General features: G+C 35.4%; 1 protein-coding gene across 3 annotated transcripts in view; it reads left to right on the top strand.

Moving 5' to 3' along the window:
* NUCB2 (nucleobindin 2) overlaps window positions 1-13,085 on the top strand; it is a 53,361-nt gene that overhangs the window by 26,510 nt on the left and 13,766 nt on the right. The window contains exons 3-5 of one of the 3 annotated variants that reach the window (XM_077114134.1): window positions 1,019-1,162; window positions 1,738-1,845; window positions 10,333-10,459. In XM_077114134.1, the coding sequence (XP_076970249.1) occupies window positions 1,019-1,162; window positions 1,738-1,845; window positions 10,333-10,459 (379 nt within the window). Of the gene's footprint in view, window positions 1-1,018; window positions 1,163-1,737; window positions 1,846-10,332; window positions 10,460-13,085 lie in introns of those variants that run through there. The other 2 variants (XM_077114135.1, XM_077114136.1) reach the window with 2 other exon arrangements.

The following is a 13,085-nucleotide window of genomic DNA, read 5'->3' on the forward strand; positions in this document are numbered from 1 at the left end:
GTATTAGTTTCCTCATCTGTAGATTGAATCAGTGCCCTATGAACCTCCCAGGGTTGTAGTGAAAATCAATGAGGTAACATATGCTTTTCCAAATTACTTTCTATGGACAAAAACATTTATTTAAAAATAAAAAGTCTATGACAAAGCTAAGTCTGGGAGACTCTGAGTTAAACAGTGAATACTTCAGATTGATGGTCAGGATCCTGGCATGAATCTTGTCTGTATATATAAAATAAATTAAATATAAGAATTTTACTTATTCTAATTCTTGTAGTAGACCCTCCAGAGCTACCAAGATCCTAATGAAATGGAAGAAGTTTGAATAAGCAAAATTTGAATAATGTTGCAAGACCAGCCAGCTATTGCTCTTTTGTTTCAACTTCATTACATCCTACTTGATTTCATATTTTACTGGCCTACTTTTTGAAAACTTGTACCAAAAAACTTTGGCAAATGACTATTGGCTATGACAAAATATTTTTAAATAAGGGTAAGAGAATATTTGTAGGTAGTCTTTTGTCTATTTTAATCAATTGATCCATAGAGAATATTTATTTCCAAAATTAGTCTAAAACTGAATGAAATATCATATTCAGAAGTAATTTTGATACTATAATATTTTAGAGAAAAAATGTATAGCTTTTTTCTTATTTCCTCGTTTCCTAAATTTGGGATTTTTTTTTCCCTTTAATTTTGGGTCATTCATTACCATCTTTATTTGAAATCTACCACTAACCATGGTAATGGTTATACTATGTAAGAAATTTAAACTAAAAATTTTGTTTCCTTACATTTTAAATTTTGGTTGAAAAACATATCTCCCTGATTTTCTTTCATTATCTATTTTAGGCATTATTTTTCATAAGTAAGAATATTTTTACCCTGTTTTCCAGAATTCTTTTGTTGTATTGAACTTCTTGAGATTTAATATATTATTAATGTGGCGTAAATATAGGGAGAGAGAGAGAATTTAAAAATATCTTTTCAGGACTTTACATTAATTATTCCTTTCTTTCAGATGTGCTGGAGGACAATCCTATTACAATATTGTTTTCTTTCGGTTGCATGTCTATTTACTGTTTTTGAAGCTGTGCCTATAGACATAGACAAGACAAAAGTAAAAAATTCCGAACCTGTGGAAAGTGCAAAGATAGAACCACCAGTAAGTGAAATGATAAATATAATCCTGTGGGATAAATTGTAGCAAAAACCTACTAACATTTATTACTTAGAAAATTGAACATTTCAAAACTATTTCTGAAATAGGAGTGAAAACAGTATGAATAAGCTTGTGTTTGATATTAAACAATGTTTATTTCATGTAGTTAGTATGTTATATAGTGCATAGAAGAATTAATTATAATACATTTCCAGTGTAGTGCTAACCAAGAAAATACTATGTAATATTCAGAAGAGAAATAGGCAGTGAGGAAAGACAGGTGACAATGGGGGAGAAGCAGTATTATTCTAAGTCTTCATTGTGTAAGCCATAAAGGAATTCTACCTTTATGTAACAATGAAACGTGTGTATTGGTTCTGACATAAAACTGTTCATTTGAGTTTTGAATTTTAAGTTGTGAGTTCATTGAATCTCAGAGCTTTTTAACTTTGTTACAGTTATCAAAGTAGGTATGCCTCAGTGCTGTTTTGCTAGGAATTGTTTTTCAGGATTGAGTTATCTAAATGCAGGTAAGGAGAAATATCAGAATGTATTACTGTTCATTTCTTAATTTGAAGGATACTGGACTTTATTATGATGAGTATCTCAAGCAGGTGATTGAGGTGCTGGAAACAGATAAACATTTCAGAGAAAAGCTCCAGAGAGCAGACATAGAAGAAATAAAGGTAAGCATAAATAATTATTCAGCAAACATGCGAGCATGTCAGAGACTGAGCTAAGTATTAGTAATATAAGATGAGACCCATTCCTGGCCCTTAAGGAACTCTCAAGGGAGAATTATATCCAGACATAGATTATTAGAATGACTACATGATGAGTATATAAAATAATATGGAGATCAAGAGGAAGGACACATAATCCAGGATGAAGCAGTTGGGCAGGGTGGGAGGTCATTCTTCCTGGTTGAGATTATGCCAGTGCTTAAGGATATAATTAAGAAGAGGGGAGGGACTAGGAGGCATTTTAGGCAAAGGTCCAAGGATTTAGAGACGAGAGATAGATACAAAACTGGAAGTAACAACTGTTGCTGGAACCTAGAATGGGAAGTAGAATTCATGAATGGCCAAAGACAAAGTTAAAAAGATAGTAATGACTAGATGACAAAAGGGCCTTGTATTTCAGGTTAAGGTGCTTGCATCATGATCTGAGGGTGGCAGGAAATTATCCAAAGGTTTAAGTTAGATTAGGTTCTGGTGTTTTAAGCAGAAAAGGTAATGGGTCATGTCTCATGTCAATAGGGAAGGCATAACCACTTGCCTCTGTCCTAACAGTGGTGCTGGACATAATCCTAGCCCTAGACATCTCATAATAAAGAAGGGGTATTGTAAAGATCTGACACTAGAAGTTTGTTTAAAACCTTTCCTTGAAGGGAAGTGAATCTATTTAATTAGAGTCATCAAGTAAAAACAGATTTGCAATGATTTCATTTATTAGTAAGGCTTCTCAGACAAATAGAATCTATGGGATGGATATATATATACATAAAATAGGAACTGGCTCACATAAATGTGGGATTGGCAAGTCCAAATTCCATAGGACCGGTTGCAAGCTGGAAACTCCCATAAAGGTGAAGTTGAATTCCCCCAGGGGAAGCTGGTTTGCTGAAGTAGAGGCAGAAATTCTTTCTGACTTCTGAATTCCTCAGTTCTGGCTTTTAAGACCTCCAATTGTTTGGATGAGATCCAATTGCCACATTGCTGAGGGCAATCTCTGTTGATTGTAGATGTAATCAATCCTAGCTGCAATTAACTGCCTATAGGTACAAATCCATTTATAAAATTCCCTCACAGTCACAGTCAGGCCAGTGCTTGCTTGACCAAACAACTGGGCACCCTAACTTAGCCAGGTTGACACATGAAATTGACTATCACACCTCCAAGATAGCTTTATTTTTGTTGTTGTTTGATTGTTTCAACTTTCTTAAAAAATTATCTCCTAAGAATCAGAGTTAGAGAACTGTGTTTGAAGGAACCTTTTTGGGTCAAGCATCCTTCTTTTTTTTTTTTTTTTTTAACTTTTTTTATTAATTAAAAAAAATTAACAAACAAAACATTAAGATATCATTCCATTCTACATATACAATCAGTAATTCTTAATATCATCCTATAGTTGCATATTCATCATTTCTTAGAACATTTGCATCGATTTAGAAAAAGAAATAAAAAGACAACAGAAAAAGAAATAAAACGATAACAGAGGAAAAAAAAGATTATACATACCATACCCCTTACCCTTCGCTTTCATTTACCACTAGCATTTCAAACTAAATTTGTTTTAACATTTGTTCCCCCTATTATTTATTTTTATTCCATATGTTCTACTCTTCTGTTGATACAGTAGCTAAAAGGAGCATCAGACACAAGGTTTTCACATTCACAGAGTCTCATTGTGAAAACTATATCATTGTTCAATCATCATCAAGAAACATGGCTACTGGAACACAGCTCTACATTTTCAGGCAGTTCCTTCCAGCCTCTCCGCTACATCTTGAACAACAAGGTGATATCTGCTTAATGCGTAAGAATAACCTCCAGGATAACCTCTCGACTCTGTTTGGAATCTCTCAGCCATTGACATTTAGTCTCATTTCACTCTTCCCCCTTTGGTCGAGAAGGTTCTCTCAATCCCTTGATGTTAATTCTCAGCTCATTCTAGGGTTTTTCTCAGTCCCTTAATGCTAAGTCTCAGCTCCTTCTAGGATCTCTGTCCCACGTTGCCAGGAAGGTCCACACCCCTGGGAGTCATGTCCCATACAGAGAGGGGGAGGGTGGTGAGACTGCTCGTCATGTTGGCTGGAGAGAGAGGCCACATCTGAGCAACAAAAGAGGCTCTCTTGGGGGTGACTCTTAGGCCTAAATTTTAAGTAGACTTGACCTATCCTTTGTGGGGTTAAGTTTCATATGAACAAACCCCAAGACTGGGGGCTCAGCCTGTAGCTTCGGTTGTCCAAACTGCTTGTGAGAATATCAAGAATTCAACTTGGGGAAGTTGAATTTCTCCCCACTCTCACCATTCCCTGAAGGGGGCTTGCAAATACTTTTCCAGTCACTGATCAAATCACTCTGGGATTCATCGGGGGATCACTCTGGACAAACCAACAAAATCTCATGTCCTACCTGAGATTCCAAGTACTTATGTCATTCAAACTATCTACATGAGTTATATTAGGAAATGCTCTAGTCAAAATCTAAATTTTGTAACAAATAAACATTTTTTGCTTTAGTCTCACACATAAGGTGACATTTTAAAGTATTAATTATTATCTATTTTCAGCACCCTGCAATAATGACATTCCTTTGTTCTTCCTCATGCAAAAACATTTTAAAAATTTGTACATTGTACATTTCACTATTATTATACACTCTAGGCATTCCTAGATTATACCATCTCGATCTTTACCATCTCTCTTTCTTTCTGATTTCATTTATGTCCCCAGCCCTCCTCCCTCTGTCATTCTCACATGCAGCTTCATTCAGTGTTTTAACATAATTATATTACAGTTAGGTAGTATTGTGCTGTCCATTTCTGAGTTTCTATATTCAGTCCTGTTGCACAATCTGTATCCCTTCAGCTCCAATGACCCAATATCTCACCCTATTTCTATCTCCTGATGGTCTCTGTTACCAAGGAAATATTCCAAGTTTATTCACTAATGTCAGTTCATATCAGTGAGACCATACAGTATTTGTCCTTTTGTTTCTGGCTAATCACACTCAGCATAATGTCCTTAAGGCCCATTCATGTTGTTATATACTTCATAACTTTATTCTGTCTTAGAGCTGCATAATATTCCATCTTATGTAAATGTCACAGTTTGTTTAGCCAACTGTCTGTTGATGGACATTTTGGCTGTTTCCATCTCTTGGTAATTGTTAATAATGCTGCTATAAGCATTGGTGTGTAAATGTCCATTTGTGTCCTTGGCCTCGTGTCCTTTGAGTAGAGATAGCATATAGATGGGTCCTGTTTTTCAATCCATTCTGCCAGACTATGTCTTTTGATTGGAGAGTTTAATCCATTAACATTCAGTGTTATTACTGCATGGGTAGTATTTTCTTCTACTATTTTGCCTTCTGGATTTTATATGTCATATCTAATTTTCCTTCTTTTTACCTTTACTCATAATCTTCCTTTCTACACTCTTGTCCACACCTTTCTCTTCTGTCTTCTTATCTGTCTCTAGTGTTCCCTTTAGTATTTCTTGCAGAGCTGGTCTCTTGGTCACAAATTCTCTCAGTGATTTTTTTGTCTGAAAATGTTTTAATTTCTCCCTCATTTTTGAAGGACAATTTTGCTGGATATAGAATTCTTGGTTGGCAGTTTTTCTCTTTTAATAATTTAAATATATTATCCCACTGTCTTCTTGCCTCCATGGTTTCTGCTGAGAGATCTGTGCATAGTCTTATTGGGCTTCCCTTGTATGTGATGGATTGCTTTTCTCTTGCTGCTTTCAAGATCCTCTTTTTCTCTTTGACCTCTGACATTCTGATTATTAAATGTCTTGGAGTATGTCTATTTGGATCTATTCTCTTTGGTGTACGCTGCACTTCTTGGATCTGTAATTTTAAGTCTTTCATAAGAGTTGGGAAATTTTCAGTGATAATTTCCTCCATTAGTTTTTCTCCTCCTTTTCCCTTCTCTTCTCCTTCTGGGACACCCACAACATGTATATTTGTGCGCTTCATATTGTCTTTCAATTCCCTGAGTCCCTGCTCATATTTTTCCATTTTTTTCCCTATAGTTTCTGTTTCTTGTCAGATTTCAGATGTTCCATCCTCCAGTTTTGAAATCCTATGTTCTGTCTCTTGAAATCTACCATTGTAGGTTTCCATTGTTTTTTCATCTCTTCTGCTGTGTCTTTCATTCCCATAAGTTCTGTGATTTGTTTTTTCAGACTTTCAGTTTCTTCTTTTTGTTCTTTCCTTGCCTTCTTTATATCCTCCCTCAATTCATTGATTTGGTTTTTGATGAGGTTTTCTATATCTGTTCGTAGATTCTGAATTAATTGTTTCAGCTCCTGTATGTCATTTTAATTGTTGGTTTGTTCCTTTGACTGGGCCATATCTTCAATTTTTCTAGTGTGATTTGTTATTTTTTGCTGGTGTCTAGGCATTTAATTACCTTAATTAGTTTATTCTGGAGATTGCTTTCACTTCTTTTATCCAGGGTTTTCTTGCTGGATGAATTTGTTGTCTCTCTGTTCTTTGACATTCCGTTCAGCTTTATCTGGACCTTTAGCTTAAGTTTTGTTTAACAGAGGAGAATTTTTCAGTTCTTGTTTTCTTGTTTCTTGCCCTGCTTGTGTGGTGCCTTCCCCCCACACACACTTAGGAGGGTCTACTTAGATATTATATACCCCAGCCAGATTTTCCCAGACCAAACTGGCCTCCTATCAGGAGGAAAGAGTCATCTGCGTTGGTTTTCCCTGAGGGTGAGACCCAGCAAATTGAAAGACTTTCCTGTGAAGTCTCTGGACTCTGTTTTTCTTATCCTGCCCTGTGTGTGGCACTTGTCTGACTGCAAGTCCCACCAGTATAAGATGATGTGGTACCTTTAACTTTGGCAGACTCTCCCTGCTGGGGGCGTGGTGGAGACAGAGGAGAGGTTGTAGGCTGGTTTTAATGGATTCAAGTTACCAAGCCCTGGTGTCTGAATTCCTTGATGGAGGGATTCCATCTGGGTGGGGCTTCACCCCTCCCCTGGGGAAGGCACAGGCTCCAGACAAGCCCCCAAAAGAGCTCACTTCTGCCTATGTCTGGGGCAGTTGCAGCCTGAAAAGTCCTGCCACTGTATCCAGAGGCAGTCAAGCCTTTGCAGATACACAGCCACAAAAACTTCTGTTTCCTTCTTTTTTTTTTCCCCTTTTTCTGTCAGTCCTGCCCCCTTGGCGCCGGGGCAAAAATGAGCAACCTCCGCTTTGATGAGGTTCACCTAAGCTGGGGGCCTATTTTTAGTAGTCAGAATTTGTTAATTAGTTCCACAACTGGCGTTTGATTGTGCCTAGTCCCTGCTGCTGGTAAAGTTCTTTTCTTTCCCCTCTGGGAAGTACCCTGTGGGGGAGGGGCACTGGCCACAGCGTGGCACTCCATCACGGTTCGGGGGGTGGTGCTCGCAGCCGTTCCAGCTGGTCCAGACTGGGGTATGCTGTGTGTCTGGTCACTGACGTGGCCCCAGGAGCTGTTCTGTACTGTTTCTGGTTATTTAGTAGTTGTTCTGGAGGATGAACTAAAACGCGCACGTTGTTAAGCCGCCGTCTTGACCCGGAAGCCTCAAGCATCCTTCTTATTTAAGTCTCTGTACCTGGTCTGGTCCTTTGAGAAGGGCTGACTATCTATTGAATAAGTAGTGGTATCTATTGGAGCCTGTGACTTTCAGTTCACAGCTCTCCTTTTGAAAGCTATGAATTGTTCTGGGAAAAAGAAAATAATTATGCCAGTAATTCCCCTGAATTGATTTTGGGGATAATCTTGTGGTTCCTCTGAAATGTTAATTTGACAACCTGTGGAACTAATTTCCTAGGGTGAATAATACATAACATAGACATTTCAATGTTTCTTGTCCAGCTGAAATTAGGACTAAGAGCATTATTTGGGGTAACAGAAAATGTGGATAATAGGAGGTACTATGTAGAGCTAATCAGGGAAAAGAAGACTGCTTCTTGGTGTGGGGAAGAATACTTTTATAATTGTCTTCATTGCAGTCCATTTCTAGTACCTGTAGAAGGACATAAGTTTACTTACTTAATGTAAAAGAAGTGAGTAAAAATAGACAATAAAACCCAAATTAACAGAATCATCACAAATAGTCGAAAGAGATTTTTGTCTCAATTAAGACCAAACTTTGAGAGCTATGCTTTATCTGATAATAATGACCATTCTTTCCTTGAAATATACTTTTTGCTTATTTAACTGTATATTCTCTTCATTCTCTTAACTCTCTGACCATTCTCTTTTGGTCTTCTTGTGGGATCCCTTTTCATTATCTTCCTCTGAAAGCCCCATTGACTCATTCCTTAAAAGATTTGTCTGTTTGATTGCTAAGTCAAACTTGCAAATTGTGACTGCAAATGCATTTATAAGCAAGAGAAAATAAAACATTAGCTATTTTGTTTCTTCTATTTTGAACACATAGCCAATCAGACATGTATGAAAAAAGTCATCAAAGGAGACAACCTAAAAAAAAGATGAATTTTGAGAAGCTCTTTACGTATGAAATGACTAATGCTTAAGGAGGCCAAGTTAGTTTTTTAAGAATAACTTTATTGAGATATAATTCACATGTCATAAAATTCACCCCTTTAAAGGATACAATTTAGTGGTTTTTAGTGTATTCAGAGTTGTGTAGCCATCACCACTATCTAATTTCAGAACATTTTCATCACTCTAAAGAGAAACCCTACACTCATTAAGCAGTCACTCCCCATTTCTCTGCTCTCCACAGGCTCTGGCAGCCACTGATTTACTTCTCTCAATGGATTTGTATCAGAAATGAAATGATACAATGTATGGCTTCTTTTCCTTAGGGTAATGTTTCCAAGATGTGTCCATATTGTAGCACATATCAGTATTTCTTAAAATGGCTGAATAAATAATTCTTTGTATGGATATACTATATTTTGTTTATCCAGTCATCAGTTAATGGACATTTAGGTTGTTTCCACCTTTTGGCTATTATGAATAATGCTGCTATGATCAATGCACAAGTTTTTATGTGAGCATATGTTTTCAATTTTTTTTTTTTTTTTTTAAGGAAAGACAGAGAGAAGGAAGGAAGGATAGAAGGAAGGAAGAGAGGAAGAAAGGGAAACATCTTTTTAAACATTTTCTTGTTTTATTGTATTTTGTTTCTCCGTTTTCGTTACATGGGCTGGGGCCGGGAATCGAACCGAGGTCCTCCGGCATAGCAGGCAAGCACTTTGCCCGCTGAGCCACCGCGGCCCGCCCTGTTTTCAATTTTTGAGGAATAGAATTGCTGATCAAATGATAACTCTATGTTTAACTTTTTGAGGAATTGCCAGACTGTTTTCCAAAATGGCTACACCATTTTATAATTTGTGAATTTTAAAATTTCTCCTTTATTCTTTAATTATGCTTTTCTAAATTGCATATCTTAAAAGTATTAATAGAGCAGTTGTAGACAATCATGCAGAAAAAGCCTGAAGACAGTAGAGTTCCCATATACTTCCCACTTACAGTTTTCTGTACTAGTAACATTTTTCATTAGTAAAGTGACTTTGTAACAACTGGTGAAACAATATTATTATAATTATACTATTAACTAAAGTCCATAGTTTATATTAGGGTTTACTCTGTGTTGTATAGTTCTATGAGTTTTGAAATTATTTTTGTTCTGGCAATATATACAACCTAAAATTTTCCATTTTTATCTACTTTCAATTGTATAATCACTGGTATTAATTACATTCACAATGGGGTGTCACCACTACCACCATACATTGCCAAAACTTTCCTGTAACCCGAAACAGAAAATAATACCAGTTAAGTATTAATTTCCCATTCCCTACCCCTGGAAATCTGTTTTTTTTTTTATGAATTTGCATATTCTAGTTATTGCATATAAGTAAGATCATACAGTATTTTTTTGTGTGTGTCTGGCTTATTTTGTGCAACATGATGTCTCCAAGGTTTATCCATGTTGTTGCATATATCAGAACTTCATACCTTTTTATGGCTAAATAGTATTCCATAGTGTGCATATATCTCATTTTGTTTATACATTCATTGGTTGATCAATACTTGGATTGCTCACCTATTAGCTATTATGAATGATGCTGCTGTGAACATTGGTGTGCAAATATTTGTTCAAATTCCTGCTTTCAGTTCTTCTGGGTAAATAGCTAGACATGGTCATATCATAATTTTGTTTAACTTTCTGAAGTTAACTTTCTTTGTTTCCACTTCCCGTTTCTGTATCTTCTTGTTGAATTGACCCTAAGTTCTATAGTTTTTGACATCTTGACTTTATAATTACAAATTGAATCTCTTTTGAAACCAATACTTTTTGTGAAATCAAGTTTACCTAAATTAGACAGAAATATTTTTTACTAATTTATTTTAACCATATCTTTAATATAGGTCTGGTCTAAAAATGGAATGATAAAAATAAAAGTAATTTATTAATTTTGTTAACAGAGTGGGAGGTTAAGCAGAGAGCTGGATTTAGTAAGTCATCATGTGAGGACCAAACTTGATGAACTGAAAAGGCAAGAAGTGGCAAGGTTAAGAATGCTAATTAGAGCTAAACTGGATTCCCTTCAAGGTAAGTGCTAAAGAAAAGGTAGTAAAAAAAATTCAACAATTGGTTGTTGAGGTCTTTATTAGTGCTAAGTCATAATTACATTAGCATATGCCTTGTTCATCTAGTCAAATTTTAATATTAGCATTGATTTGGCTTTTTATAATTTTTAAGATTTAATTTAATTCATGAAATAGGTAAAAATACATTTGAATTATTCAAAAATCATGATTAGCCTTTAATAGTTATAGTAATAAAAAAGGAATGAAAATGAATTAAGGAATTGACTTACATAAAGAAAAATATCAAAGTAAGCCAAAAGAGAGCAGAGAGAAAAAATTTAATTGGAATGATTTTCATAGATGAAATAGAAAATTTGTCAGTGAGGTAACCCTGAAAAAGATACCAGACCCTGTTATTAAAGAGCAGATTGTCAATGCTATTTAAACTATTCTAGAGCGTAGAGAAAGAGGGAGACTTCCCAGATTCCTGTCATTTTATTTTATTTTTTTTGGCATGGACAAGCTCTGGGAATCGAACCCACGTCTCTGGCATGGCAGGCAAGAATTCTGCCACTGTGCCACCGTTGCACCGCCCAGATTTCTATTATATTTTGATATCAAAGTTGTTGTATGTTAAAAGAATACTGTATCATAGCTAGTAGATCTATTTCAGGAATGCAAGATTGATTTAGTATTAGGATAGCTCATACTATAAATCATAATATGAATAGACCTAAGGAGGAAAAAACTGACATAGCAATAGAAAATCATCGACAAATTCTGAGGACAAATGACAAACTGAAATAAATAATTGGAATTCACATTTTTAAACTTTAAACTATGAGAAAATTAAATTGCTCTGATGCACAATTTTTGAAATGCAAGGATATATTTTAATGGAAATTATCTCATAGTTCATGTGTTCATCTTTATAAATACAGAAAAAGCATTTGATAAAATTTAACACCTATTCTTGATTTTTAAAAACTAATAAAATAAATGTAAAAACAATAGATACTTCTATTACATGATCAACTGTATCCAACTCAGCCACATCATACTTAGTGGAGAAACACAAGTATGTATTCTGACTGAAGTTAGGAACAAGACAAAGATACAAGACTATCTTCACAAATTATCACCACTACTTATTATCATTGTTTTGGAGGCAGTAGTCAAAACAATTATATAAATGAAAATAAATTGGATGTAACTTAATTGGAGAGGAGATGATAAAACCATCTCTATTTTCAAATGCTATGATTGTATATTTGAAAATTCCTCCAAAAATAAACTGAAAAACTACAAGCAATAAGAAAATTCAACAAGATAAACTTAATATACTGAAATCAGTAGTTTTCATTTGTACAAACAAACAGCCAGTTAGAAGAAATAATTGAAGAAAATATTCCATTTACAATTTAACAAAGTAAAAATACTGAGAATAAATCTACTAAGAAATTGCGAGACTTACAGACAAAACCTTTAAAATACACTTGAAGGACACAAAGGTAGACTTGAACAAATGGGAAGATATAACATCTTTTAAAAAGAAAAACCCGTGATCATAAACATGTCAGTTCTCCCTAGATTGATTTAAAGTTTAATATGATCCAAATAAAAAAATTTTTTTCTGTTATTTTGGCAATCTAATTTTTTTTAAAATCTGCCCTTTTTTTTTTTTACCCTTTATCCCCTCCCCCACTTTATTTATTTGTTTTTTTATTCATCTGTCCATACCCTGGTAGAAGGAACATCAGACACAAAGTTTTCACAGTCACATGGTCACATTGTAAAAGCTATATCATTATACGATCATTTTTAAGAATCAAGGCTACTGGAATACCGCTGAACAGTTTCAGGTATTTCTCTTCAGCCATTCCAATACACCATAAACTAAGAAGGGATAACTATATAATGCGTAAGAATAGCCTCCAGGATAACCTCTCAACTCTGAAATCTCTCAGCTATTGAAGTTTTATTTTGTCTCATTTCTCTTTTCCCCCTTTTGGTCAAGAAGGCTTTCCCAGGCCCATGATGCCGGGTCCTGGCTCATTCTCGGAGTTCTTTCCCATATTGCCAGGGAGATTTACACCCCTGGGAGTCATGCCCACATAGTGGGAGGGCAGTGAGATCATTGCCGAGTTGGCTTAGAGAGAGAGAGGCCTCATGTGAGTAACAAAAGAGGTTTTCTTGGGGTGACTTTTAAACATGTTATTAGTAGGCTTAGCTTCACCTTTGCAGGAATAAGTTTCATAGGGGTGAACCCCAAGAATGAGGGTTCAGACTATAGATTTGGTTGTCCCCGCTGCTTGCAAGAATATCAGGAATTCCCCAGATGGGGAAGTTGAATATTTCCTCCTTTCTCCCCAGTCCCCTAAGGGGACGTTGCAAATACTTCTTTATTCACTGCCCAAATTACTCTGGGATTAATCGGGGCATCCCATTAACCTGTACAAACCAACAAGATCTCATGTCCTATTCAAGATTCCATGTAGTTATTGTGTTTAAGTAAACTCACCATACAAGTTAAATTATGTAATGTGCTACCCAAAATATAAATTTTAGCAACCTAATTTTAAAGTTCATAGGAAAAAAAAAATAAGCAAAAAAATCCAGATACTTCTGAAAAAGAAGAGCTTTGAAGT

The sequence above is a fragment of the Tamandua tetradactyla genome, chromosome 8 (assembly GCF_023851605.1).
Source record: "Tamandua tetradactyla isolate mTamTet1 chromosome 8, mTamTet1.pri, whole genome shotgun sequence".
Lineage (NCBI taxonomy): Eukaryota > Metazoa > Chordata > Mammalia > Pilosa > Myrmecophagidae > Tamandua > Tamandua tetradactyla.